General features: G+C 45.4%; 1 protein-coding gene and 1 long non-coding RNA gene across 5 annotated transcripts in view; one reads left to right on the forward strand and one right to left on the reverse strand.

Annotated features, from left to right (window-relative positions):
- Nucleotides 1–1870: 1870 nt before the first annotated feature.
- On the reverse strand, nt 1871–9840 carry LOC137146974 (uncharacterized). The gene is made up of 3 exons (XR_010918115.1): nt 9590–9840; nt 3648–3890; nt 1871–2071 (listed from the first exon to the last, which is right to left on the reverse strand). It is a non-coding gene; the product is annotated as an uncharacterized lncRNA (long non-coding RNA).
- Nucleotides 9841–10606: 766 nt separating this feature from the next.
- The window catches only part of IGF2BP2 (insulin like growth factor 2 mRNA binding protein 2), a 96695-nt gene continuing 80341 nt past the window's right edge, over nt 10607–26960 (forward strand). For 2 of the 4 annotated variants that reach the window (XM_067538747.1, XM_067538748.1), the window contains exons 1-2: nt 11230–11449; nt 12588–12648. In XM_067538747.1, coding sequence (XP_067394848.1) covers nt 11272–11449; nt 12588–12648 — 239 coding nt within the window. In that variant the 5' untranslated portion in view covers nt 11230–11271. Of the gene's footprint in view, nt 10662–11229; nt 11450–11822; nt 12252–12587; nt 12649–26960 lie in introns of those variants that run through there. The other 2 variants (XM_067538749.1, XM_067538750.1) reach the window with 2 other exon arrangements.

Genomic DNA, 26960 nt, shown 5'->3' on the forward strand with positions numbered 1-26960 from the left:
ACAAATATTTTGCCTCAGTTTTTAATGAGGAGCTTAATTAGTAGAAGCCAAACTCAAACAACGGAATGGGACCAAGTCGGAGGGCCCGGATAATCTCCATCCAAGAATATTGGAACATTAAATTGCAAGCCCAATAAGAAGGTTTTTTTTAGTGAATCAATTAACACAGGTGTCCTAATGAATGACTGGAGAATTGATAACATAGTACCTATATTTAAGAAAGGGGGAAAAATTATCCAAGAAACTACAAGCCCTTTAGTTTGACCTTACTTGTATGCAAGGTCTTAGAACAAATTTTAAAAGAGAGTAATTAAAGACCTAGAGGTGAATGGTAACTGGGATAAAATACCACATGGTTTTACAAAAGGTAGATTGTGCCAAATCACCCTGATCTCTTTCTTTGAGAAGATAACTGATTTTTTTAGACAAAGGAAATGCAATAGACCTAATCTATCTGGATTCCAGTAAAGCATTTGATACAGTTCAACATGGGAAATGATTAATTAAACTGGAGAAGATGGGGATTAATATGAGAACTGAAGGGCGGATAAGGAACTGGTTAAAGGGGAGACAACAGTGAGTCATACTGAAAGATGAACTATTAGGCTGGAGAGAGGTTACTAGTGGAGTTTCTCCAGGACCAGTCTTGGGACCTATTTTATTTAATATTTTCGTTAATGACCTTGGCAAAAAATGTAGGAATGTGCTAAAAAATTTTGCAGATGACCCAAAGTTGGGAGGTATTGCCAATATGAAGGAGGACCGGAATATCATACAAGAAGATCTGGATCACCTTGAAAACTGAAGTAATAGAAATGGAATGAAATTTAATAGTGCAAAGTGCAAGGTCATGCACTCAGGGATTAACAACAAGAGTTGTTGCTATAAATTGGGGATGTATCAGTTGGAAGCGAGAGAGGAGGAGAAAGACCTGAGTGCATTGGTTGATCACAGGATGACTATGAGGCACCAATGTGATGCGGCCATGAAAAAAGGCTAATGCAGTTCTAAGATGCAGCAGGCGAGGTATTTCCAGTAGAGACAGGAAGTGTTATTGCCGTTATACAAGGCATGGGTGAGACTTCATCTGGAATACTGTGTGCAATTCTGGTCTCCCGTGTTTAAGAAAGATGAATTTAAACTGGAACAGGCTAATCAGAGGAATGGAAAACCTACCTTACAAGAGGAGACTGGAGCTTGGCTTGTTTAGCCTAACCAAACGAAGGCTGAGGGGAGATAGGATTGCTCTCCCTAAATACATCAGAGGGATAAATACCAGGGAGGGAGAGGAGTTATTTAAGTTGAGGGCCAATGTGGGCACAAGAACAAATGGATATAAACTGGCCATCAACAAGTTTAGGCTTGAAATTAGACAAAAGTTTTCAATCGCCAGCGGAGTGAAATTCTGGAGCAGCCTCTGATGGCAGGTGTGCCTCTACGCGCTCGTATCCACCCCAGAGCAGCAGTCCTGCAGGGTCTGCACAAGTCACTCTATAGTGCAGGGGTGGACAAGCATACGGCCCGTTGGAGGTTTTCATCAGGCCCTCCAGCTCAACCAGTGGTCCATGAGCTCCATTCAGGTGGTCCGCAGAAAGGTTGCGGAACAAGCTGTGCGGTGCGGCAGTGGCCGCTCCCCTCACAACCTCTTCCCTTCCCCCCACCCCATGGGCCCAACAACACTCTGGTCAGAGTGCGGCGGCTGCCCCCCCCCCGGATCCTGCCCCTCTCCCACCACATGGCCCACCATACAATTTCTATACCCAGATGTGGCCCTCAGGCCAAAAAGTTTGCCCACCCCTGCTCTGGCGTGTCACCCCGGCTGGAGCCATTTGGAGGCTGTATTGCAGGAACCTCTTGCTTGGATGATACCAAATTGGGCCTGCTAACCCCACCCTGGAGCCCTACGAGGCACAGCCAAGAGGTTGAACCAAGAGGTTCAAGGGAACCTGAGTTTGCTGTAGATTTTAGAGCATTTACAGTCGAACCGTAAACTTGTCCCAACCGTATCTGGAGTGCAGCGACGGCCCTGAGTATGCAACTCAGTCTCTCAGCTGACTGGAGAGGCCAGCACCTGAGGGAGTGAGAATTGAGCTTTATTTACAGCCTCATCGTTTATACTGCAGCAAAGATTCAATGCAAATTTCCAAGTCTTGAATGGAACAGGCAAGCGCTGCAGAAACTGGCAGCATGACATGATCAGCTCATGCGCCATTAGCTATCATAATGATAGTTGGGCTGGGACCCAATGATCGTCCTCTTGGAAAATGAATTGTTTGCTTCACCAGTTATAAATAATCAGCAAATGCTAGTTACACTCAAAGGGGGCAAGTGCAGCTCTCATAACCTCTGTCCTTCCGCTACTCCATGCCCTGAAGTTATTGAAAAAATATTAAGTTTTGCAAAAATCACGAGGTTGATAAAGAAACTTCAGATAAAATAAATAAAAGAAGAGAAAGCATCAGAGGCAATAGTGAGCCTGGAAAATGGCAAAACCCAACGGCCGATGGCTTTGCAGATGGGTTTTAAGGAGAGATAAGTAAGTCTTGTTAGGGGTGCTTTTCGTGCTGCTATATTAGGGGAGGTGCTTCCTCCATCTAGGAAAGAAGCTTCTGTTGTGGTTCTCCCTAAAGATGAGATGACCTCACCTGATATGCACCTTATAGGTCAAGTTATTGGCATCGATAGAGGGGCAACTGGGAGGGATTTGATGGCCTGTGTTATGCAGGAGGTTGGACTAGAAGTTCTAATGTCCCTTCTGGCCTTAAACTCTCTGGATCTCTGAAGCAGTGCTGAGTCACGATCGAAAGGTCTTAGCAGAAATGCTAGCTACTGTTTGTGATCCTCAGTGCCCGTTTGTACTTATCCCAATCAAGTTGGATTTATTAAGGACAAAGTGTTTGGAGTCTAGGGAACACAGTGAGAATGTACTTGTTACACCTACCTGCCAACAAATGCCTGTAGGTTTTAATTTGCGTAAATGTACATGAATTTGCATAAATGTACATATACTTGTTGCCCATTTTCTCTCTCTCTTTCACCCCCCACCCCCATGTGCACACACCAAACCCATAGAGTCTACCTGCAGACGTTGGGTTTTCCAACCCTTCCATAGGGTAGGGGGGAGCAGTCTGCAGGGCAGTTCCCTTTGCTTTCCCTGCCCCACAGGAAAGGGTAGCCAATCCAAGCAGTGGCACAGGCTGATGGACAGCTGGGTTGCCCAGTATGTGTAGCAGGCAAAATGCCTGCTCTTTGGCTGGGGCACTGGGGAAGCACTTGGCCCTTTGAGCCGAGACCTGACTGGCTCAGCTCCCCTTCCCCAGGCTCTCCCTGCCCCTGGCCCCACTTACAAGCATTCAGCAGGGTGAAGACGCTGCTGCTGCTGCTGCCCCTTCCCCCCTCTGTGGCTGGCCACTGGTGAGGGACCCAGACCCCTCCCCCCCCACGATGGCCCCTTCACACACATTCTGCTGCCCCCAATCTCCTCATGTAGCCAGCCTCCAATGTGCTGTCCCTGACATCCCCATGTATCCTGCCCTCATGAGTGAGCTCTCAGCCCCCTTTATACGGGCCCCCATCCCACCCCCGTCCTACTCACTCCATCCCCCTTACTACAGGCACCTGCTGGAGGGGCAGTGGGCTCCACACACCTCCTGCTGTGTTCAAGGGGCAGCCAGCTGCCCTCTCCCATCTCCAGTCTTCAGGGCTCCCCCCATAGGCTCCAGGATCTTCAAGGGAAGGGACACAGCCTTCCCATCCCCCGACGTCCAGCTGGCACCAGGCCTTCCAAGGGAAGCTCTACCCTCCTGGGTGGGGTTTCCCAGTGATGAGGCGCTTTCGCTAGCCACATGCCTTCTAATCATCCGTGTGCGGACAGCACTGCTGGAATGCATCTGGAATAGAAGGCTGAGAGTGGGGAAGCCACTTTGTACAGGAGGCTGGGATTGTTGTTATATAGCATCATCAAACCAGCCACCCCAATGTAATGGTGGATCAGGCACACGCCTGCAGACACATACTGGTCTTCACTGAACCAAGCAAGCTGTGATATTGTGAGTATTTCTAGGCACGCTACCCCAGAGACAAGAGCTTGGTTTGGAAAGAAGACCTTGGTTTGTAACACAATCAGAGAACATTTCATTACGATATCATTTCCATCATATCTTACTCCAGCAAGGTTTTTTTTTTAAAAAGGACAGATTGGCAGGGGACAGGTGGTGGAGAAGTTGTAGGGTAAGAGGTGGGTTTTATGCCTGTGTGATGGACCTGTTAGTAAAGACTATTACCAAAACCTGATATTGCAACCTGTTGGACATTAATTACCCAGTGCACCTCTGGTAATCCCTCAGGTGCTTTCTATTGTCAATGATCAAACTCGCTGAAATGAAGAATGACCGTCTGATCTGTTAGTAGCTGCAAGGCAATTCTCACTGGAAAAGAAAAAAATTGCCCTAAATTAGAGGAAATGATTTTTTAAAAAATGGAATGTTATTGTCCTGGAAAATGAATGCATCAAGTACATATAGAGCAAAATAGAAAAAAGACATTCAGAGATTTGGTGATGACTTAGTCTACATTCGGACAGAATATTCTTGTGTGAAAAAAAAATACATTTGACAAATGTTTTGGATTCTAATAAGTATAACTGACTCGCTGTGGAGTGTAATAACATGTCAAGGCAGAATTGTCTCTCCATTTAAGGAAATCCCCAGAAACAATGTGTCCTGGGTTATGTAGGCAGGATCATCTTGTCCCTTCCACATTGAAAGCCTAGCTGCGGAATATGTCTCTAAAGGAAAAGAGGGAAATTTGCTGGCTGATCTTGTATTTCTGGAGGAGACACTTTGCATCAGCTGTTAGGAAGCTTGCTCCCTCCCAGCCCTGAAGTGCCCGGTCATGCTGTGTGCCATGCAAAAGATGCTAAGTTAAAGGGGAAACGTTAATGAGGGTCACGGATACAGAGAGCCACTTTCAGCTGCTGCAGCATCCGCAGAGAAGAGTTGGCTCAGACTGCAGATGATAGAGCTACTATCCCCACTGCCAAAGGGGAGCACAGCATAAAGTGCACGGAAGGCAAAGAAGAAACTGGAGAAGGACGAATTCTTCCTGCTTTGCATCATCACAGTTCAACCACATCTATTTCTGCTATGTGCATGGCAGCAAGCATTGGTCATTGCTATTCCTACACCATCAAGTGCACAATCACCTTCTCTAAGCGCTTACCATGAGATGAAGAAAGTCACCACATTACTAGGGAATTTTTTTTTTTAATCGCCCAGCAACAGAGTTTATAACCTAGGAAGCGGGAGATCGCCCTTAATCATCACCAGGCTATTCCCATATAGAAGATCTTGGCTCATCCAGCCCATTAGGACATGATATTCCACTCCAGGAATGCTGGAGAAGAAATTTCTTCTTGTGCCTCTTATTTCAGCCTCCTGTGATGTCAACCCCACACTCCTCCAGAGAGCTTGCCATAGTCATCTTGCAAAATGAGGAAAGGCAGGTCCTGCCATTAAAATAAATCAGCCAGTCTCATGCTCCATTTTTATATAGCATATAGGAGAAGGAAGAAAAGGGGAGATAACAAAAGCTGAAGAACCACCAATTCCAAGTGGAAATGACTGAACCAAGAAGTGGTGAACAAGGTCAGAGTCTTACTGTTGCACTTAGCACATAGGTACTAGCCCTCATAGAAACCCTATGGATGAGATCATTGCAGTGTTGTTGTAACCCTGTTGGTCCCAGGATATTAGATAGACAAGGCTGGTGAGATGATAACTTTTATTGAACCAACTTCTGTTGGTGAGATAAATGAGCTTTCAGGCTACACCAAGTTCTTCTTCAGGTCTGGGAATGGTACATAACTCAGAGTGTCACAGCTACATACAAGGTGGAACCAATTGTTTAGAATAAGGAGTTAACCTGTTGTAAGGTTGATGAAGTGGGCAGTTAATACCACTGCAGTCACAGGACAAACAGGAGATTAGTGGATGTTGTAATGAGTCACAAATCCCGTGTCTTTACTGAGTCCTTGATTTTTAGTGTCTAGTCTAGAAAAGTTATGCATTTAAGCTCCCAGGCTTATCTTTTGGAGGTGTTGTGCAGGTTTCCTTTGAGGATGAGGTCCGATAGGTCAGATATAGAGTGATTGCTTTGTGGAAAGTGTTTGTCCACTAATAAGTGATAGGGTGGTTTTGTCTTTTATCACTTTCCTGGGTGAGTTAATTCAAGAGCAAAGTGATTGTCTGGTTTCACCCACATGGTTGTTATTGGGGCATTTAGTGCACTAGATGAGGTACATGACATGTTATGATGGAAATGTGTAGGAGCCAGGGCTCCTGAAAGGTGTGGGGGGTGTTGATCATTGTAGCAGTGGAGAAATGTCTGCAGGTTTTGTATCCATCCATATGGCAGGGTCTGGTGCTATTTTGAGTTGGTGGGTCCTGGTCTCGGGGAAGCTTGCTTCTGATGATGAGCTTGGTGAGGTTGGGGTGTTGTTTGAAGACCAGAAGAGGGGGTTTGTGAAAGATTTGTTTCAGGATGTGGTCCCCATCAAGTATGTGTTGTAACCATTTAATGGGTTACATTTAACCCTGTATGGGTGGTAAGTGACAACTAGAGTTGTGCCTTCAGAGGGTAGATGGCTGTTTTTTATTTTCTTGTATTGAATCAGGTTCTCTTGGGGTATTTGGGTGGCCCATTCCATGATGGGATCTTCTTCTCTGGTCTCTGGTAGAGCGTCCTTGTCTGAAGATGGTTTTAGGTATGTTAAGGTGTGTACTCTGGACTTTCTCCTCAGATCATATTCTGTGGTAGATGAGTGCCTGGCTGTAAATAACAGATTTCTTGGTGTGTTTGGGGTGGTTACTGGCTCTGTGAAGGGAGATGTGGGAATCCCATGGGTTTCTTATATATAGTCTGTTGTCTGTTGAAGCTGATCCTGGTGTCCAGGAAGTTGATGCTGGTGTGGGAGTGTTCTAGAGAGCGTTTAATGAACAAGTGGTGGTTGTTGAAGTTGTGGTGGAAATCTATCAGAGAGTTTAAGTCATCTGTCCAAAGGATGAAAATAGGATTGATGTATCTCAGGTAGATCATGGGTTTCATTGTGTATTTGTCCAGAAATTCTTCCTCAAGGTGGCCCATGAAGAGGTTGGTGTATTAGGGAGCCATTCCTGTTCCCATGGTTTGGACAAAGTGTCACTGAATGTAATGTTGTGACGGGTGAGGATTAAACGGCTATGTTTGGGGTGGATATCTAAGTGTTGTCCATTGTCTTGTAAATAATTGAGGTAGGTATGGGTCTGCCTGGCTTCCCTGATTTGTGTATCTTGGGAAGCACGTAGAAGTTCACTGGGGTGGGTTTGTGGGGGGTGAGGTTGTAGAGTTTCTCTTGGAGTTGTTTGCAGAAGGATGTGATGAGATCCTTAAATTCCTGAATAAAAAGCCCTAAGTTACTGTTTTGCTTGCTTTATTTCGGTTCTCCTTTCGGCGGAGACATTAGCAGCCGTGCACTCTACAGAACATAGCCATCCTCCCCGCAAACATACCCCACCGACAATATTCACAAGGCGGAGCAGGGGTGACTGGTTTGTGCTTGGATCACCTCATGCAGCCTTGCACATGACTGCTTTGTGGCAGACAATGGCAACAAGCTCGCAGAGCACTTAGATTATGGGCTCACTCACACCTGTTGCTTAACCTATTGTCTTACGGAAAATGGGTACAGTCGTGTTAACAGTGAAGGGCAGGTGAGGAGAATAAGTGTGACAGCCCACGAGGTCTGCAGCACCCCCTGCAGTAACTCCATGACTCTTTCCTGAATCCAGCCAAGGAAAACCCTTCACTTCAAAAGCTCATTCAAGATATTCACCCAGGATGGGTTTCTCCTTCCTGCCTGATGGAACATAGTCTGCAGGAAACATCCTCTCACTGACGACACCATGCACAGCGACACTGGGAAGGGACTGGTCTTCCGTCTGTCCAGGCTAAAAGCAACTTCTCTTTCAGAATACAGGGCCAGACCCAAAGTTCACTGTAGTCAATGGGAATCTTTCCATGGGTTTTGGAACAGGCCCAAACAGTAGGAGCAACTACACAAAACGAATACAAATCCAGACCTCAGTGACTCCTTGCTTGAACATTTGTTCTTTAAGAAACAGCTGATTCCATATTAGTTACTTTTTTTATCCTGAGTTCCAGGTCAGATCTCTCTGAGCTCCTAAAGAGGGCTTGGTTAATGCGGCAGATAAATGCACAGCAAGATTCAGTGGTTGGAAGCTGCAGCAAGACAAATTCAGGCTGGAAATAAGGTGCAGTACTGAACTTGACACAAGTTACAGAGAGGTTGTGGATTCTCCATCACTTGACATCTTTAAATCAAGACTGAATGTCTTTCTACAAGAGATCTTGTAGCTCAACAAGAAGTTCTGGCCTTAATGCAGGAATTACTTGGGGACATTTACCCTGTGTTATACAGGAGGTCAGACTAGAATGATCATCATGGATCCTTCTGGCCTTCACATGTATGTATCCGATAGTTCAAACGCCACAGAAATGTTAAAACGAGCAGCGGTGTGTTACTGTTCTGCAGACACTGAAATGGGCTGGGGTGATGGTTCTTGGAATGATCAGGACTGTCAGTCACCTCGTTACCTCCTCCCTCCTGCCAGAGGGAGTCTCTCTTGTGCTGGCCCTCCAGCCTTTCTGCCACTCAAGCACTCTCCTCTGGGCCATGCCAGTCCTGTCTTTGCCTTGCAGGTTAACAATAGTTGCATTGCCTGAGTCCCTTTGAATTGTTCCCCTGGACTATCCAGCCCCTGGCACTGGCTACTCATAGAAATAGAACATCCTTTGCCCCCAAAGGTGCAGTGTACCCCAATTAACCGGTTTTACCTTCAACCACTGCTCCTATACAACACACAGCACTCATGAGCACTTATAATAAAACCAAGGAAGGTGTATTTACACAGCAATAAAGATGCAACTAGAAGTGAGAGAAAGTGAAGGAAACAAATGGTTACAACACAAAACAAAATCATAAAAGGCGACTCTAAATCTACGCTGCTCAATAGTTCCCTTTCCCAACTAATAAAGTAGGCTCTCTCCCATAAATGCAGTCTGTTGCAGAGCTGGCTGGTTTCACAAGAACCAGGATCCAAACATTCATGGGAACCCCACGCTCCTCAGTGAATGAATCTACGTTCTGTTATATTGAAACAGCTGTTTGTCTTTCTCCGTAACCTAGACACGCTCCTGCCTGTTCTAGCCCTCTAGGTCCTGTTTGCCTCCCAATGGGTTTAGCTCGTTTGCCCTTGGTTTCCATTGACTGTTCTGGGACATAGCAAGGGTAGACGATAGAACCTTGCATTACCTTGCTGGCTAACTACGGAGGGGTGATGACTCCTCTTGCTTGAACAGGTCATCACCAAGACCCATTACCCCGTGACTAATTTCTACTCCCAAATCCATAAAGCAGACTTTCATTATAAATACATTATTCCATCAATATGACCCATACATGCCCCCCCCCACCCCATCCCTCCAATGATTATGCATCTTGACAAGTTACGAGCTTTCTGTAGATACCTACACGCTACTCTTTATGGATACATCTCCTGCAAGACAGGTTTGGTGCGGTGAGTTTGTTAGGTCCAAGATGAGGGCTGTCTGCAAACAGCAGGTGACCCTTTGCCAAGGACCCTCTGTGTCACAACAGATGCTTAGCAAAATAAGTCACTGGCATAAAATAAGATCGATTTCCAGGATCTTCAGAGGAACCTATTTGGTCATCTGCTGTGGATTTGACTGGTAGGTATCTGGACTGCCCATTCTCTTTAGTTTACTCTGACAGCCTGGGTCTCTTCTCTGGAGGCCAGCAACTAAAAAAAGATTGAAATCCAAATATATAGAAAAACAAATGTTTTATACAGTTTATCATCAAAAGTTTAGCTACAATTATGATTGTAACTGATCAGAAATTAACCAAAATGTTCTACTCTTTCCTTCCCAGCTCAGTGGCAGTGGCTCCTTGGTGGAAAATAAACATTTACATCTATGATCTTACAGGGTTTTAGATCTATTTAAAATGAGAGTTGGGCTAAGCTGTCTCTATCTGATGATGGGCTGGAAGAGAGTATGCTGAGAGCCTCCAGGGAGAAAGGCGAGGATTAGCAACCCTCAAAAGATGGAGGACGGGGTGCTCGGGTGGAGAGTCTTTGCCTATTACAAACTTTTGTCTATTTAGATTGAAGCTCTTTGGGACAGGGACTGTCTTACTCTGTCCGTACAGGCCTAGCACAACAGGGCCCTGACATCAGCTAGATATATGTTATAATAGTGGCGGTAGAGGAAGAAGAAATAAAAAAAACTGCATGAATAAGCTGTGCCAAGCCTTCAGCCCAGACCTTTTCCAAGGAGGGAAAGAGCAGAGGGATGCACCTCCCAACCCAACCCAGTTCAGAGCACTGCCGCCGAACACGGGGAAGCGTGAAAGGTATGGGAAATTGCTGCGATTATCCCAGATTTTGTAAATGGCACCTAAACCGCGCAGCTGTGGGGAGAGATGCTTGTGTGCGCGCCCACCAGAGGAGGAGATCCAGCCTGCCAGCCCTACCTCGGTTGCATGGCCCCCCACCAGTCCCCTTCCTCCACCGTTGAGCCAGGTGCTTGCCCAGCTCCAGAGGGGCCGGGGAAGGGAGGTGCCCCCCACCCTAGCACTGGAGTCGCCAGCACCGCCGAAGGGCGCAAGGCGCCGCTTTGCCTCCGGTGCTCGCCCGGTCCAGAGCAGGGCGGGAAGGGGGTTCCCTGAAACCCGCCCCGAGGGGACTCCCCAGGGTCGGGCCCGCCCGGGGCTCCCCTAAGGAACGGCTCCGACCCTTCCCTCCGCAGCGCTGGGGCGCTGAGCAGCTGCCTTCCCGCCGGCGCTCGGCCAGCAGGCGCGGGGAGGCGAGGCGAGGCGGCCGGGCCAGCCCAGCCCGGCGGGAGGGGACGCTGCGCTGCCGGGCACCGCGTTGCGACCCGAGCTCCGCACAGGGGCGCCGGGCGGGTCCCTCCCGCTGCGCCCCCGCCGGCCGGGCTGGCTGCGGCTGGCGGAGCCGGCGCGGTGTCCCCGGGGAGGGGCGGCACAGGCGGGCTGGGCTCGGCTCGGCTCCGCCCGCTGCCCGGCTGCGGGGCGCTGTTGCAGGCTCCGGCGGGCGGCGCAGCGGTGCCCGGGTGGGTCTCGGCCGGCGGCGGGCGGGCAGGAGGGGCCGCGGGCTCCCCGGGAAGCGGCGGATGATGAACAAGCTCTACATCGGCAACCTGAGCCCCGCCGCCACCGCCGACGAGCTGCGGCAGCTCTTCGGGGACAGGAAGCTGCCCCTGGCCGGCCAGGTCCTGCTCAAGTCCGGCTACGCCTTCGTGGATTACCCGGACCAGAACTGGGCCATCCGGGCCATCGAGACCCTTTCGGGTAAGCGCCCGGGCGCCCCGAGGGCAAGGGACCCATGGCGCCCCCGAGTCTCCTTCCTCCCTCCCTCCCCGCCCGGCCCCGGCCCGGCCCGGCCCGGCCCGGGCCCCCCGCGCCGCTTCTCCCTGGGGAGCCCCGCGCGCCGCCCGCCCCCCCCGGGACCCGGCTCCTGCCCCGGCCGCGCCTCCGAGTCTCTCGGTCGCTCCGGGGATCCCCCGCCCCGCCCTTCCCCCGGGGATCCCCGGGTTCCGCCTTGGGGATCCCCCCGACCCCGGCCCCTCTGGGGTGCCCTGCCTCGCCCCGGGCCCCCCCGCCCGGCCCCCCAGGCCCCGGCCCTGCGGGACGATCCCGCTCCCGCCCTGCTGCCTCGCCTCTCTCCAGCCTGGCTATTTTTCCCTGATTTTTTTCTCCGATTTTATTGAGAGGAGCCTGGGCCCGGGGCCCCCCGGCCGACCGCCCCCTCGCCACCCGCCCAGCCTCGGGCACCTTTTTACGAGGTGCCCGGCCCCAACTCGCCGGGGGCGCGGAGCAAAGAGCCGCCGAGAGGCAGCTGGGGGGCCCCGAGCCCAGCCAGGGAGAAGGAAGGAGACACACGGCAGCGCCAGGCCAACGCAGCCCCAAGCACAGGGGACCCTCTGCCAGCCGCGGGGGGCCACCCCGGCCGAGCTGGCGCCCCATGCCGGGTAGAGGAAAAGGAGAGCCAGGCGGAGAGCAGGAGAGCAGGCCCGTGAGGCTGGGCTGCCGGGAGATGGCCAGGCTGTTCCGAGGGAAAGCGAGCGCAGCCCGCGAAGCGCTGCTAGCTCTGGTGAGCGGAGTGGGCGGCAGGACAGAGCCCTGGGAGTGGAAGCATGGCTGCCCCAGTCCTTCATTTTGAGGGCTACGGAGTTCAGCCTCTCCCATTTGGTGCCGCTGGTGACAATGTACATGCTGCTGTCCGGGCTCCCCGCCCGGAACCCCTTGGCGTCCTCCTGTCCGCCGGGCAGCACCCCCTGCCCCCCAACAGCCTGCCCCCCCCTGCCCTAGGGTTCTCCTCTCCACGCAGTTCGGGCTGTCGCCGACCTTTGGGTATATTTCCTGCCGCAGCTCCCAGTCCGGGCTTTGGACGACGCTGAGTCTCTGTTGTTGTTGTTGTGTTTTAAAGGTAAAGTGGAGCTACATGGCAAAGTCATGGAGGTGGATTACTCGGTCCCTAAAAAGCTAAGGTAAAGCCCTTTCCATGAGTTCTCGGTCTCTGTCCGTGTGATTGCTGCGGTCGCTCGCATACATGTTTCAGACCAGAGTCCCTGCCGACAATGTCGCTGGCAGTTGGCAGCGGGTTTGTTTGCCAGGGAGCAGAAGGTAGTTGCGATAGTTGCATTTTTACTTTCATTATGTCTAGCTGCCTGTCCTAGACGGTAATTTTCTTTGTACGTATGATGGGCTCTCATCTCTCCACGCGAGTTGGGATGGAAAGCATTTCTTCTCCATGTAGTAACTTGTTTACCCATTTCGCAAAGTCTTTCCCCCTCCCCCCCCCCCCCCAGCCCCCCACTTTTTAAAGATCACAATGGTAACAAAGGCTTTGTGGAAGACTTCCTATGGCAAGCAAGTAGTAAATATTTACTGTGTCAGCTAAAAGTCCCTAGCTAAAATTACCATTCCTTAGTTTTTGTTTTTCTTTATCTGGATGTTTTTTGCTGAGGGTAACAAAATGTCCTTTGGATAAGTAGTCAATAGCTTGCAAGGCGTTGAGGCAACATCTTGATTTGTTTTGGGAGTTAAAGAAGTTATAAGCCCTTTTTGGCGTTACAGCTACTTATGAGCAAAAGTTCTGAAATGTTTGTAACCTAAGTGCACTACTGTGGGACGTGTGTAAACAGAACTTTCTCAGGATGGCACAGAACCCAATGCGTGTCTTGTAGATGTCTGTAGAGTGCTCTGCTTGTATATGTGGTGATGAGGGATCTTCTGTCCCCGACCTACCATTTGCATTTTCCTTGAATTAGTTTTTATTCTGATTGCTCCGCCTGACATTTCTTCCCTTGGTGACTGTTGGTCCTCAGGACAGAGTGTATTCATGAAAGCTTTTGTGGTCATCATTTAGATTATGAGGAAATGAGTGTGAAGCCTTTGAAGCACACACATCCAATTTACTGTATGTGACCATGCTATAATTATTTAAGGAAAACAACTTCCCTGACTCTACTAAGGTGGCTCTTTAACACAAACTTTTATAAAGGTACAAGGTCTGCTGCAATCTGTTTCTAAACTTCTAACATAGTGGCAGGCATTTTTTTTACCTTGAGAAATGTAATTGCAAGCACTATTGCAGATCTGCAGTGGTATAAGACAGATGGTTTCGGCCATAGTGATTTTTCCTGAAAGGCCTGCTTTCTTGTAGCTGTTGCAGGGATGGTGCAAATGAACTGTGTTATAAGGGGAAAGGTGTTTTTAGAGAGAGTTCCAGTGAGTTGCATACAGTGCTGCTCCTTGTGTTGATGCAGAGTCTTCTGAGCAGGGGAGGATTTCCAATCCTATCTGCTGTATGTATTTTTAAAAAGTGCCACAGACATTAACTTCACAAAGCTTAGGGAGCGTTGAGGCAGGGCATCTTTTAATGTGCAGCTTGTTGGTTCTATTTTGGATCTGAGTTCCCTCCCCCAGCAGTCACTAAAGGGAAAGCTTTAAAGCAAATTTCACATTGAAAATGTTTTGGTTACTTCATCTGAATACAGTAGTTTCAAGGCTTCAAAATGCGTCTTGCATTTAAATACCAGCTTTGTAAAGAGGTCTTAGCAAAAGAAAAGTCATTCAGGCTTTGTTTTTACAAACTTGTTTCCCCTTCCTTGTTATATTTTAGAATAATAAAAACTAAAAGCATTTATGTTGCTGATTTGAATTGTCTTTGAAATGAATCTTTCAACCGAGGTGTGGAGAAGATCTAACTTATTTTTTTTTAAAGCCTGAGAAAGCTCCACTATCAGAGTTGTTCTTTGAACATGTGCTGGTGTGAAATGTCTGAACTGGAGCTCAGTGGAAATGCAGGCTTACTATACAAACTGCATGCAAATACTCTTCTTGAATGTGTAAATTTGCTGATGCCGCTTCTTCAGCTTCCTGCTGGATATTTTCAGTGTGATTGACTGTCGAGTATTATTTTAAAAATATAGCACATGGAAAATTAACTTAGGCAGCTTGGTAAGAAATGGCTAATGTCTGGCACAGTGTATGGTCCTGTAGGTTGTTGCTAAGGCGCATATGTGAAGGTTGTGATGGTATTAGGATTTCTTATACAGTGAGCATGCAGAGTTTTACTTGGAGGGAGAAAAAAAAGGAATAATTCTTGTATTTCAAAGCAGCTAAATCTTTGCAGTAACTTTTTCTGTGTTCTTGCAGTTTTAGGTCTTGTTTAGGAATGATCAAGCGAAAGCCCAGTTAGTTAGAAGTGCAGTTCTCTGGGAACGTATTAGCTTCCAGGTCTGTTGCATATGTTACATGAAGCAAAAAGATGTGAACAGTGAATTCCTCCTTCTGCAAGCACAGTAAAAGCTTGGGGCTAGTAATGTTACCTCTTTGGAAAAAATAAAAATAATTGAACAGTCCAGAGAGAAAAGCGAATATTTCTTTTGCCTTTTTCTGCTATCTGTTTAGCTGTCCCTATGTGTTCTAATTCAGTCTGGTTATTTGGTTGTTGAGATGCAATGTTTGGATTTGATCATGTCTTTTTTTATCTCTGAAAAAAGCTGTTGCTTTGTTTTAGACACACAGGTAATGTAAATGTGTCTTTGGCCTAATATTAGTTAAATTGGACACCTCCTCCTGTTTTTTATAACGTTGTTTAATCATGGAATAAAGGCCTTACACAGGCTTGCCTTAAGGTTTTGTGGGGTTTTTTTGGTAAAAAACCATGAATTATTCTAATGCTTGTAAGAATTAGAATTTCTGCAGTGAGGCAAAATTCCTATTGATAGCAATGGCAACAGTACTTGAGGACCCTTGCCCTGCACACACAGGGTCCTATCTAACACCTTTTGCTCAGGCAAAATTTCCAATGACTCTTTCCGGAGTTTTGTCTGAGTTAGATGTGTAGGATCTGAGAACTTTCCATGTTACACACAAGCTGTTACTGTCCTACAGTTCTGATGAGATGTGAATGTAAACTGTTGAATAAAACGGCAGAGTACTTCTCTTAAACTCTATCTTTATTCCAGGTTGATTATATATATTAATTCTGAAATCTTTTGATCCAAGTTTGTTTTATGTTTTATGGTTTTGTTTGGTACTTTATATGTTGTGATATGTTTGGACTGGACTGAGAGTGTAATATTGTAGTCTTTGGATTTAATGAGAAGGGAAAATCTCTGTTGTTAAAATGTGTCTGAAATCTCTCTCGACGTTGAAATAGTAAGTTGTATTCTTGCTGTTGTTAAGTTAAAATTGTTTCCTTGAACCTTTCCAGGAATTAGTTTTTCAAAAACATAAACTAAAATGACCCCCCATTCTCGTCTTTATGTAGCTAAGAAATTGTGTAAAATAGTCAGATGTAGCACTGCAAACTGCAATTTCTACACAGCTCCCCATGATCACATAGAAGGGTTGGAAGTTATGGAGCTGGGGGTGGTGAAAAATAGCATGAAGTAGTGCAGGAAAGCTTATGAATTTGTTTTTCATGAGTTAAAAATCAGTAATTGTGTTCTCTCTAATGCAAGTGATTTTTGTCTCCTACAAGATTGTTAAAGAAAACAGTATCCCAATTGTTTTTTGTTTGTATCTACTACATTGTGTATAGACACACTAATTTAATCCCCCCCACACACACTTTTTTGTCATGTAAACTTTAAATTCTCTTGTAACAGAGAATACTTCATTTAGTTAAAATCATCCTGTTTCAAGAATTTGCTGAATGAGAAGCTTAGTGTTTAAAAGAAGACTTGTAATTATGTTTTTTATGCAGACGTGTTATACATTGAAAACTTTGATTCTTAACTGCAGATTCTGAATACATAGTTAATAGCAATAGACATTAGAAAATTGTGATTTGTGAAATATGGACAAAACAAAAACCTGTTAATGCTAACTTTCATGTAATGTGTATTTGGCAGAAATAAAACAGATTTGTTTTAACAACTCAGTTTAATGTTCATAATGTTTTAAATGTCTAGTTTCTTTATTTGAAAAGTCTTATGTTTTCAGTATTATTTTTAAAAATGAAAATGTATAAAATCAGTATCATCTAGTACAATGCAGTTGGTGAGCTAATTAGAGAAGTCTTCAAATCTAATTTAATAGAATATTTTAAAAATATTTTTACTATTCTATTTAATGGCAAAACTCGAGTAGTATATTACTTTTCTAATTTACTTTAACAAATACGAATGTCTAATGCATGTAGATCTAGATTTTGCAATTGAATCAGAGCAATGTAATTTTTTTTTAATTGACCCTGTTTCTAACAATCTGAAAACCTGCTGCACTTTTATGAAACTTTTCTTCACTGAAAATCCTTTCTTGTCCCATGATATGTCCTGGACATGTCTTTTAGTGTTTTCTGTGAATATGGAGCAGTTGTTCAAGAGATGGGCAAGGAACATCTGCCAGAATTGCACTTGTGGATCTAATCTTAGAATGACTAGGGAAACAGTGATCTTTCTCCATTTTCAAAAGGAATTCTTCTTAGATCTTAGCTACTTTTTAAATATCAAATTAGTAAATTCAAGACTGAAATTTAGTGTGTCACTGTAGTGCTGGAATCCGTCATTAAACATTTTGTTCTTCTTTTTAAAGAGAAAAAGGAGCATTAATACGTTGTGCAAATGAATTCTGAAATGGAAAACTGTGCAAATGGTTTAAATGTAGTTAGGTATTTGCTCTAGTTTATTGAAGCAAATAATCAAAACAGAGATATTACAACGAAAAATGTATATTTTGAGGGTAGATTTTATTTTTGAAACTTCAAAGTTTAAGATGTTTAAGTGTGAATCACCATTCCAGTCTGAAACTGAATGTTCACAATTGCCCCAAATGGTTAGAGATTGTGGTCTGAGCTTCGTGTGTAATTTTCATGATTCATTTTGATGGTAGTTGTTTGAAGTAAAGCAATATTTAAAAAAAAAAAAAAAAAAAAAAAAGACTGGGTCAGAGACTTGGGACAGCAGTGGTTGCTAGATATTTTAGTACTGTCACATCAAGGGGCAGATTCACATTACACAAAGTGTGGACTGCCAGTGGGCTAATATCATGACCATCTGGTGGTGGTTATGTTTGTCCTTGACATGCTTAATCGTGACAGAAAGGATCATTTTACATGTAAATCATGTTAGTGCTTTAGCTAAGGAGCATCATCCTTGATCAAGAGAAGTCCAGTCAAGAGAAATGACTGATGCTTTTACATCTTTAGTTTCTCCCTGTTACCTCCTTCCTGCACACAAACACACAAGTAATTCTGTGTGGGATGCAATGAAAAAAACGTGATTTTGCTGATCCATCAAAGTTTGACTTTTTCCAAAGTCTGTCCATGGTGCATTGTTCAGATATTAATCAAAGATTTAAATGTCAGCTGCACTTCTGGAATTCTAGAAAAGAGCCGGATGGACCCTAGTTAGTCATTTAGTGTTATAAAATGTAACCGAGAATTTTACAAAAAGGAATCAAAGGATTGATGTGGACATTGAGAGGGTCTTCCGGTTGCTGTGTGAACTGAGTCTCAAACCAATGTGCTTTCTGTCTCCAGAGCACAGCTAACTGTATACGGAGTATCATTTATATCTTCTTAAACAGCCATGATTTAGTCACAGTTAGACCTGAGTCAACTGGTTTATTGAAGAACAATGTCATTGCATATATTTTTAAAGTAATACTTACCTACCACATAGCAGTGTAGGGGATTGTAATTAGTTGGCGTTAGGACTGTGTTTTGAAAATGTGAATTGCTGCATGTGCCGAGTATTATTATTTTAGCAAAACAGAATGACACTTTGCGGTACCCAGCATTGAAAATATTCATCCCTCCCCCAAAGTTCACTGTCATTAAAACACTTTTAAAAAAGTTCTTTTACTTTATAATTCCACTGGTTGCTTTTGCAAACTTATAATTTTCATTTGGTGGCATGTATGGGTTCTATTTTGGGCAGCCAAATTGCAATGTTCTTTCAGCATTATTTTTAAGGTTTTATTTTTCCTCTTCTGATTGTGAACTTCATTCTGGTTTCCCACATATTGTAACAGTGAGCAGGAATAGTTGCAATTTTTGTGTACGATGCTGTGGAAGAGAACTGCAGAACCTATCATACGGGATTCCCAAATGGAGGGGAAAAAAGCTTGAACATTGCTCCATTATTTTGCTTCAGACCTTGCCTGTAATAAATACCATTTCATCAGGCAGAATAGTCTATTTTTAATTAGTGAAATGTACTTTTCCAAGAGGTTTACTTCATTTCAAATTCTGCCTTACATGATGCTTATCTGTGTTACAGTCTAGTATTTTTGGGTTTATTTCTTGATGACAAGATCGTCCCTTTTTTAATAAGTATTTCATATGCTGCTGAAGAAGTTTGATTTTCCAGAATGGAATTAAGTTGCAAGCCTCTGTGTCACTCTGTATAGGCAGCTATTCTCTTACTATGTGTGTGTAACTTCTTTGAGTGTCAGGTACACGAGTTTATTGAGAGAAGGCTAGACCTTTGTGTAAACCATACCAATGTTCATATTTATCAGCTTGCTGGAAAACCCATGAACACCTATTCATGCAGGCTATTGTAAAGACACCTGCTGAATCTCTGAACCGAAACTTTGTTTTAAAAATGATAGTTCTCTCACTGCTGGCTTAAAGCAAAAAGTAAATGCTTGAAGAATCTGTCTCAGAAATAAGTTTTTAAAAATATCTGTGGCTCATCTGTTGTGTGTATGCCTTCCTCCTTTCTTCCTATTACCAGCATGTGGAAGGCTACGTCTTGATAGGACTCTGATTTGGGTGAATAGATGTATTATCCTGTCATGGTCAGAAGGGGAGTCTACTTGGAATAGGAGCAGAACGTTACAATTCCTAAAAAGCAGCACACAACTTTCTCCAAATGCCTGGGATGTCTGGGGCTGAAAGGTCTGTGAAGTGTGAGAAGAAGTTCTGTGCAGTAAATTGGCTGTAGTGGCAATAGAGAGACAAGGTGGGCGAGATAATATATTTTATTGGACCAACTTCTGTTGGGGAAAGAGAAGCTTTCCAGCTTACACAGAGCTCCATTTCAGGTCTGGGAAAGGTACTGGTAGTGGCAACAGATTTTCACACAGCTTCCCCATTAGCCTGTTTCCCCGTTTTCCTCTTTGTGGCACTGTTAATGTGTGAGATTTGGGAGTAAAACTGAGAGAACAAGCAGTTTATATTGCGCTCCCATCTGTCTCCCCTTCTCTTTACCTTCAGATAGCATAAGGGGAAAATCACTTATTTTTATAAAGTCAGTAGTGAATAGTTTGTTCAAGAAACTGTACTAAACGCCAATCCTAAAGTAAGAAAAGCAGCTGTATGAAGTCCAGTAAGTCACTTAAGCACAGAGTTGCTGGACATTTTACACATGCAACGTATTGATCTAATCTGGTTGTAAAATACAGATTAGAGAGCTGCAAGGAAACTTCCACTCCGGACCACCTTAGTTCCTAGCTCAGGAAGCTATTTTAAATGATTTAAAACCGCTTCCAGTGTAATTGTATTAGAGGCTATCTCTACAAAGTGACCTGCTTTTGTTGGTCCCATGAGTGGTCGCATGAGACAGGTTTCACTGTGTGCATATATATATATATATATGCAGTGTTGTTGTGGTACTATAGATCTGGAACGGCAACATAGATCGTTTTTCGTAGGTGGGGGAGGACGTGGGGGAGGACACATAAAGCACCTATATTTAGTAATGGTTTAAAAACTAACATTACAGAGTCCTAGTCCAAGCCAGCAAAATGTTGGAGGAACCTGATTGTTTCCTTGAAGGAATCTCTCTGATATGCTTTAGCTATGTGATGCCATTTGTTTTATAGATGGAGAGAGATTTATCTCTGTTTTAGGTATCTCCACAACTGTACAATACAATTTTATCTCCCTCCCTCTTTCTGTCCCGTTTATTCAGCCTGAATGGTGTGTAGAGGAGGGATTGTCTCTTATTTTGTATGTGTACAGCACCAAGCACAATGACTGGCACTACAGTCATACAATTGTAATACTAAGTCCCCGTTGCTGTAAATTTGATGTTTGGGTGGTGTCTTGCCAGAGGGCTATCCAGCCAGCGAAATCCTTTCGGAGAGAGACGTGCAAGATTTGTTCAGATGAGAAATGCCCAAATACGAAGCACAGATTGAGGGAACTGTTGCATGCAGCTGGCACGCCTGTTTCTCCAGCAATTCTCAAGGGCAGGCGAGGCAGATGACAGCAGTAGCAGCAGTTTAATGCGGATCAGAGTTAAGGTGCTGCAGGTCTCCCACCGAGCTGCCCATCATTGCTGTTGGGTCCCCTCGGCCTGGGTTACAGAGTGCAGAAGGTGGCAGTGTGACCCACTGGCAGCTAGCAGGCAGCGTAGAGGCGCCTCAGCTGTAGCTTTTTTCGGGTGGCTGTTGCGTGGGCAGGTAGGTGCTGCTCAGTGCCCTGGTTGGCGGAGAAGTGCGAGGGGAAGCCTGGCTTGATGAGCTCCTGCTCTGGTCAGAGTGGAAGCTGTTTAGCGTGGAGGGACGTATGCCCTCCCAACACCTCTTCTCCCTATCCTGCTGCCTCGGCTCTCGTGCTCCATCTCCAGCGGATTCAGCCCCACTCACAGCGACAGCACCGCGTTCTCCCACCACCGCCTCACGCCTGCCGAGACCTGCCCTTCCCTCTCGTTGTCATCCTGCCCTGGTGGACCTCTCCTGCACCTCCTACACCCAGGCTGCTCGCAGCCCTTCCGGCCTCTCTGCCTGCGCAAGCCTTTCACCCCTGTAAATCTGCCCTGCCCTGCCCTGCCTGCCCTGATCCCTCTCTGCCTCCACCCCAGTGACCTGCCCTTATCCTGGGCAAAGTCAGCTCCCACCTGGTTCTTCCTGCCTCTCCCTGGCTTGCTTATTCACCCCCTAGGCCTGGCTGGGCTCAGCTGCTCACTGCCTTGGTTGCCCTTTAGCCCTGGCTTTACCAGCCACAGCTCTGAGTTCCCTCTTCCTGACTGCTTCTTTCTTCTCTTTGCTGTGGCTCTTTCCCCCTTCTCCTGGGTCCAGCCCACCCACGGGCCATCTGCATGCTCTGCACCTCTGAGCACCCGCCCTCCCCTCCTCCCTTTCCCTGGTTCCCACCGAGAACTCCTCCCTAAGCTGCCCTGCCTTCACCTCTCTCCAGCCCTGGCTCCCACGCTGGTGAGTCCTTGCTTACGCCCTCTTCTGCCAGCTTGTTCCTCTTCTTCCAGAGCAGCCACCCCTTATCCCCCTCGCCAAACACCAGCCCGTTTCCCCCTTCCCCTCTTGTCCCTGAATGGGCCAGCCACAGCCTTGTCTTTCTCCCCTCTCATTTCCTTTTGGGCCCTTCTGCTGTCTGGCTTCTGCCCTGCCACCCTGCCCAAATGGCCTACTGGTGGGCAAGTCTGATCCTGGCCATATGCCCTGCTGGGAGGAGCCGTTACGCTAGCCCTGTGCTAACTGGAGATGCCCCTAGATAGTCAGGTCCCAGCTGGCCGGAAGCATAGGGTACCTGTCTCCTTTGTGCTGGCTGAGTAACGAAGCAGAGATGGGGGCCCCTTGGGTGTGCAGCTCCCACCTGCCTCCAATGCCTCAGGTAACCCCCTTGCATTCAGAGCCCCCCTTCGAACTCCCTCCTCCAACACCAGCATCGCCTCACCGCAGTAAGGTGCTGCCATGCCAAGCACCAGCCCCCTCGGAGGTTAGAGCCCTCACCTGCCGGCCTCCCTGGGTATGGTGTCTCCACGTGGTTTTTCCAGTCTCCCCTAGGCTGGACTCTAGGTGGGCATGTGGGGATGAGGGAGGACAGGGAGGGGTCAGATAACCAAGCTGCATGCGATGCCATGACACTGGCCCCCAGGAACTGCAGGGGAGACGAGGCCTCCTGTGTCACTGCCGACGCAGGACTATGCTTTCATGGCACAACCGGCCCCTGGGGCAGGGACTCCCTGGGGCAGGGACTGCGCCTTGTTTGTGAGTCCGCAGCCGTTGCCTGTCCATGCGGGATTTCTCTCCAGTCTGAGCAGTCTCCAGAGCAGAGGCCCTGTGTTGTGTAGCATGAGGAATCTGCTAGGTGCTTGTGGATTAAAACCCATTTGCCAGCCCTGAATGATGAAATCATGGATTCCCAACTGTGCATTCTCTGAGTATGATTTTATGAATGGGTTCAGATGGCATTAGACAGCTTGAGAATGAAACAGTGCCATGTGGCCTTTGTGACATCATGAGCTACTGAATGCACACGTGTTGGAAGGGAGGGGGGACGACAGGGAGGAGCCAGCATTGTTTCAAACAGAAGAGTTTGAAAAGTCTGTTTCCTCAAAGGCGTGACATTAGCAGGATCTATGAACAGACAGGAAGAATAAGTCGGGCAAAGAGAACATAGCTGGATGGTTTAATGTGGATATGGTCCAAGAAAATACATGCTACCAAATTAATTCCCACCCCCCACACACATACCCATACCCCCACAGATTGGGAAGAGAAATTTGTATCCTGTATGCTAAGTGAATGACAAGGACTTCCGGGTTACTCCAGAGCTATTTTCACACTGAAATACTTGACACAACATTTGGCAGCAGTCTCAGGTAAGCAAAGACTATTGAATTCCTGATGACCCTGGAGGATACATGCCCTGTTTTCCAAGTGGAGTGTACAAAGAGGGAATCTAACCATGTGCTCCTTGAAAGTGCAGACTGCTCTGTGTATTGACATGTAGCAGATTACGAAGGAGACCCGCTTCTGTCTCTGGACTCTTCAGGGACAGACAGCTACAGTGCTTTTACACCAAAGATCAGATCAGAGTTCAGCACATTATTGGTGTTTTCTGATAACATCGGATATCTTAGATCTGGTGTTAGATATATAAGGAAGCTGCCCAAGTGAAAATAGAATATATACTTTAGGATATGGATAGTCACCATTAATGAACTATTAAAGAGTAAATCAGAAATGCCATTATTTAGAGTTGTAGCAATCTGGAAATTTTGTAACAATGGGAGTTGTCACAAACCAGTAACCAAGTCCAAACCAGTAATATATATACTGGTTTGAAAGGGCCAGTGTCACAAAACTGAAAACATTATGAGCCAGATCAGCTGGGAAGAATAAATTAATCAGAAAAAATGTGAAAGATAATTGGGAATTGGTTTAAGAAAACTTTACCAGATGTCCAAAAAGCCACAATCAAGGAAGAAGTGTGTGTGTGTGTGTGTGTGTGTGTAAACAAATGGAAGAAAGGGGAAGTTGACAGTAACGAGTATAAATCAAGCTAGGAATTGTAGAAATTTGATAAGGGAGGCAAAGAGACATGAGGAGAAATCTGTGGCCAATAGACTTAAGAACAATAAGGAGCTTTTAGAGTATATTGAGAACAAAAGAATCCTGACAATGATACTGGTCTGTTACTAGATGCAAATGATAGAAATATCAATAATAATGCAAAAAAGGCAGAAATGTTCAATAAATATTTCTGTTCTGTATCTTGAGAGAAAAAACAGATGATGTAGTCCCATCATATGATAGTGATAACACTTTTTCCATTCCACCAGTTTCTTTGGAGGATGTTAAACAGCAGCTACTAAAATTAGATATTTTAAAATCAGTAGGTCCGAAAAACTTTCATCCAAGAGTTTTAAAAGAGCTGGTGAGGAACTGACTGGATTATTAATGTTGATTTTCAGTAAATCTTGGAACTTCCAGAAGACTGGAAGAAAGCTAATATTGTGCCAATATTTTAAAAGGGTAAACACAATGACCCATGGAATTATAGCCCTGTCAGTTTGACATTGATCCTGGGCAAGATAATGGAGCGGGCAAGATAAAGGACTTGATTAATAGAGAATTAAAGAAGGATAATATAATCAATGCCAATCAACATGAATTTATGGAAAATAGATCCTGTCAAACTAACTTAATATTTTCTTTTGATGAAATTACAAGGTTGTTGATAAAGGTAATAGTGCTGATGTAATAGACTTCTGTAATGCAGTTGACTTGATGCTGCATGATATTTTGATTAAAAAAACTAGAAAGAGATCAAAATGACATGGCCCACCTGAAATGGATTAAAAGCAGGCTAACTGATGAGTCTCAAAATGTAACTGTAAACAGAGAATTGCATTGAGCGTGTGCGTTTCCAGTGTGGTCCTGCAAGGATCAGTTCTTGGGCCAGTGCTAATTAACACTTTTATTTAAAAAAATTTACATAAAATCATCACTGATAAAGTTTGCAGATGACACAAAAATTGGGGGAGTGGAAATAACGAAGAGGACAGGTCACTGCTAGAGCAATCTGGATTGCTTGGTAAACGGCACAGGCAAACAACATGCATTTTAATATGGCTAAAGGTCAATGTACACAGCTACAAACAAAGAATGTAGGCCATGGTTTTAGGATGGGGGGACTCCATCCTGGGAAGCAGTGGCTCTGAAAGATTTGGGGGTTGTGATGACTCATCAGCTGAACGTGAGCTCCCACTGCGCTGCTGTGGCCAAAAGAGCTAATGCGGTGCTGGGATGCACGCACAAGGGACTCTGGAGTGGGAATAGCGAGGTTATTTTACCTCTGTATTTGGCACCGCTGCTGGAATCCTGCGTCCAGTTCTGCTGTCCACAATTCAAGAAGGATGTTGATCAATTGGAGAAGGGTCAGAGAAGAGCCACAAAGGATTAGAAGACATATCTTATAGTGATGGACTCAAGGAGCTCCGTCTTTTTAGCTTAGTAGGTGAAGAGGTGACATGCTCACAGTTTATAAGTATCTAGATGGGGAGCAAATATTTGATGAGGGGCTCTTCAGTCTAGCAGAGAAAGGTCTAACACAAGCCAATGGCTGGAAGCTGAAGCTAGATATATTCAAAGATTGTAAATTTTTAAGAGTGAGAGTAATTAACGATTGGAACAACTTACCAAAAGTGGGGGGTGGGTTCTCCATCACTGTCACCTTTTTAAATCAACAGTGGCTGTTTTTCTAAAAAATCTGCTCTATGAATTAGTTTGAGGCAGTTCTCTGGCCTGTGTTATGCAGGAGGTCAGACTAGATGATTACAATGGTCCCTTCTGGCGGTGGAATCTGTGAATCTATTTGATACAGCAGGACTGAAGCTGAAGAGTGCTGGGAGAAATACTCCTTCCTTTTTAAATTACGGAGCTGTCAGAATAAGACTTTGGTGGAATTCACAGACACCCTGTCTGTGCAACATGTAACCATCGCTCTTGCTCTGATGTTTCTTTGTTAAATATTTCTGATAAATGTATATTGGGATCTCTCTGCGTCCAGTCGAGCTTTCCTGGCTCTTCAGATGCCTTGAGTGCAAACAGCAGTGGGCGTTTTGACTGTGAAGGAAATCAGTACTGAGCATATCTGTGTATATGTCTTATGTTTATCCCTAGCCCAGTTTGACACTTCGACTGCTATATTTCAACCTAATTTTTATAGTCAAATTCATACCTCTAAGTAAAGGTTTATGAAAGAAATGTTACTAAATTCTTAACAATAGTTACACTTCAATGAAAGGAAAGTGTAGCAGAGAGATGCCATGATAGCATCTAGTTCTAATTTTTAATACATTCTACATGCAAATAGCCACATTTTCATACTGTGTTAAAAATCCATACAAATCTTAAAAAAAAAAAAAAACCCAACAAAAACCAAAAACAACCTCACACATTAGATGAAATCAACAAGATTGTTGCTGGGTACAAATGTTTAGGTGACTCTGTTGTCTGTACCTGTTTGCAGCCCCTGCATATTCTGATAGCATTTGTGGTCTTTCCTCAGAGAAGTGGTTTCTTTCTATTCTATAGTACCTTGAGCGGCCTTTGCACTGGCCAGCCTGGGTTATTTCATTTGCTTTTATTTTCTGCAGATCTCTCCAGCTATCATTTGCCAAGTGCGTGGAGATTCTCTCTTGTCTGTTTTGTATTTTTGTTTGCCCAATAACCAAAGATCGCTCCCTTCCTCCCCTCCAGTGAAGATTAAGACTTTTCACACGCAATTCCTCTACCAGCTGCCAGAATTGTTTTGCCATCTTTGTAACTGGGTGAGGTCTCACTTTTCCAGTTATGCCCTCTTGTGGTTAGACATGGCCTCTAAGTGGAAAATGGATGTATCTATCTTTTTTATCACAGATTTTCCATGAAAGGCACCACCTACTATTCTGTACTGGTAGGCAGGTTCCTTTCAAGTCAAAAATACTGTAAAAGCAAAATAAGACCAAACTTGGACTTTGCAGCAGTTCTCTGAATATGTGTATGTGTGTGTCTGTGTGCAGGTGTGTGTGTCTGTGTGTGCACATGTGTGTATGGTTAGGATTACAGAAAATGTATCTGACCTCACCTAAAATGCGCCCTGGGAACA

Source organism: Emydura macquarii, unplaced genomic scaffold (assembly GCF_026122565.2).
Source record: "Emydura macquarii macquarii isolate MOO-44397 ecotype Brisbane River unplaced genomic scaffold, CSIRO-AGI_Emac_v2 contig_499, whole genome shotgun sequence".
NCBI classification, from domain to species: domain Eukaryota; kingdom Metazoa; phylum Chordata; order Testudines; family Chelidae; genus Emydura; species Emydura macquarii.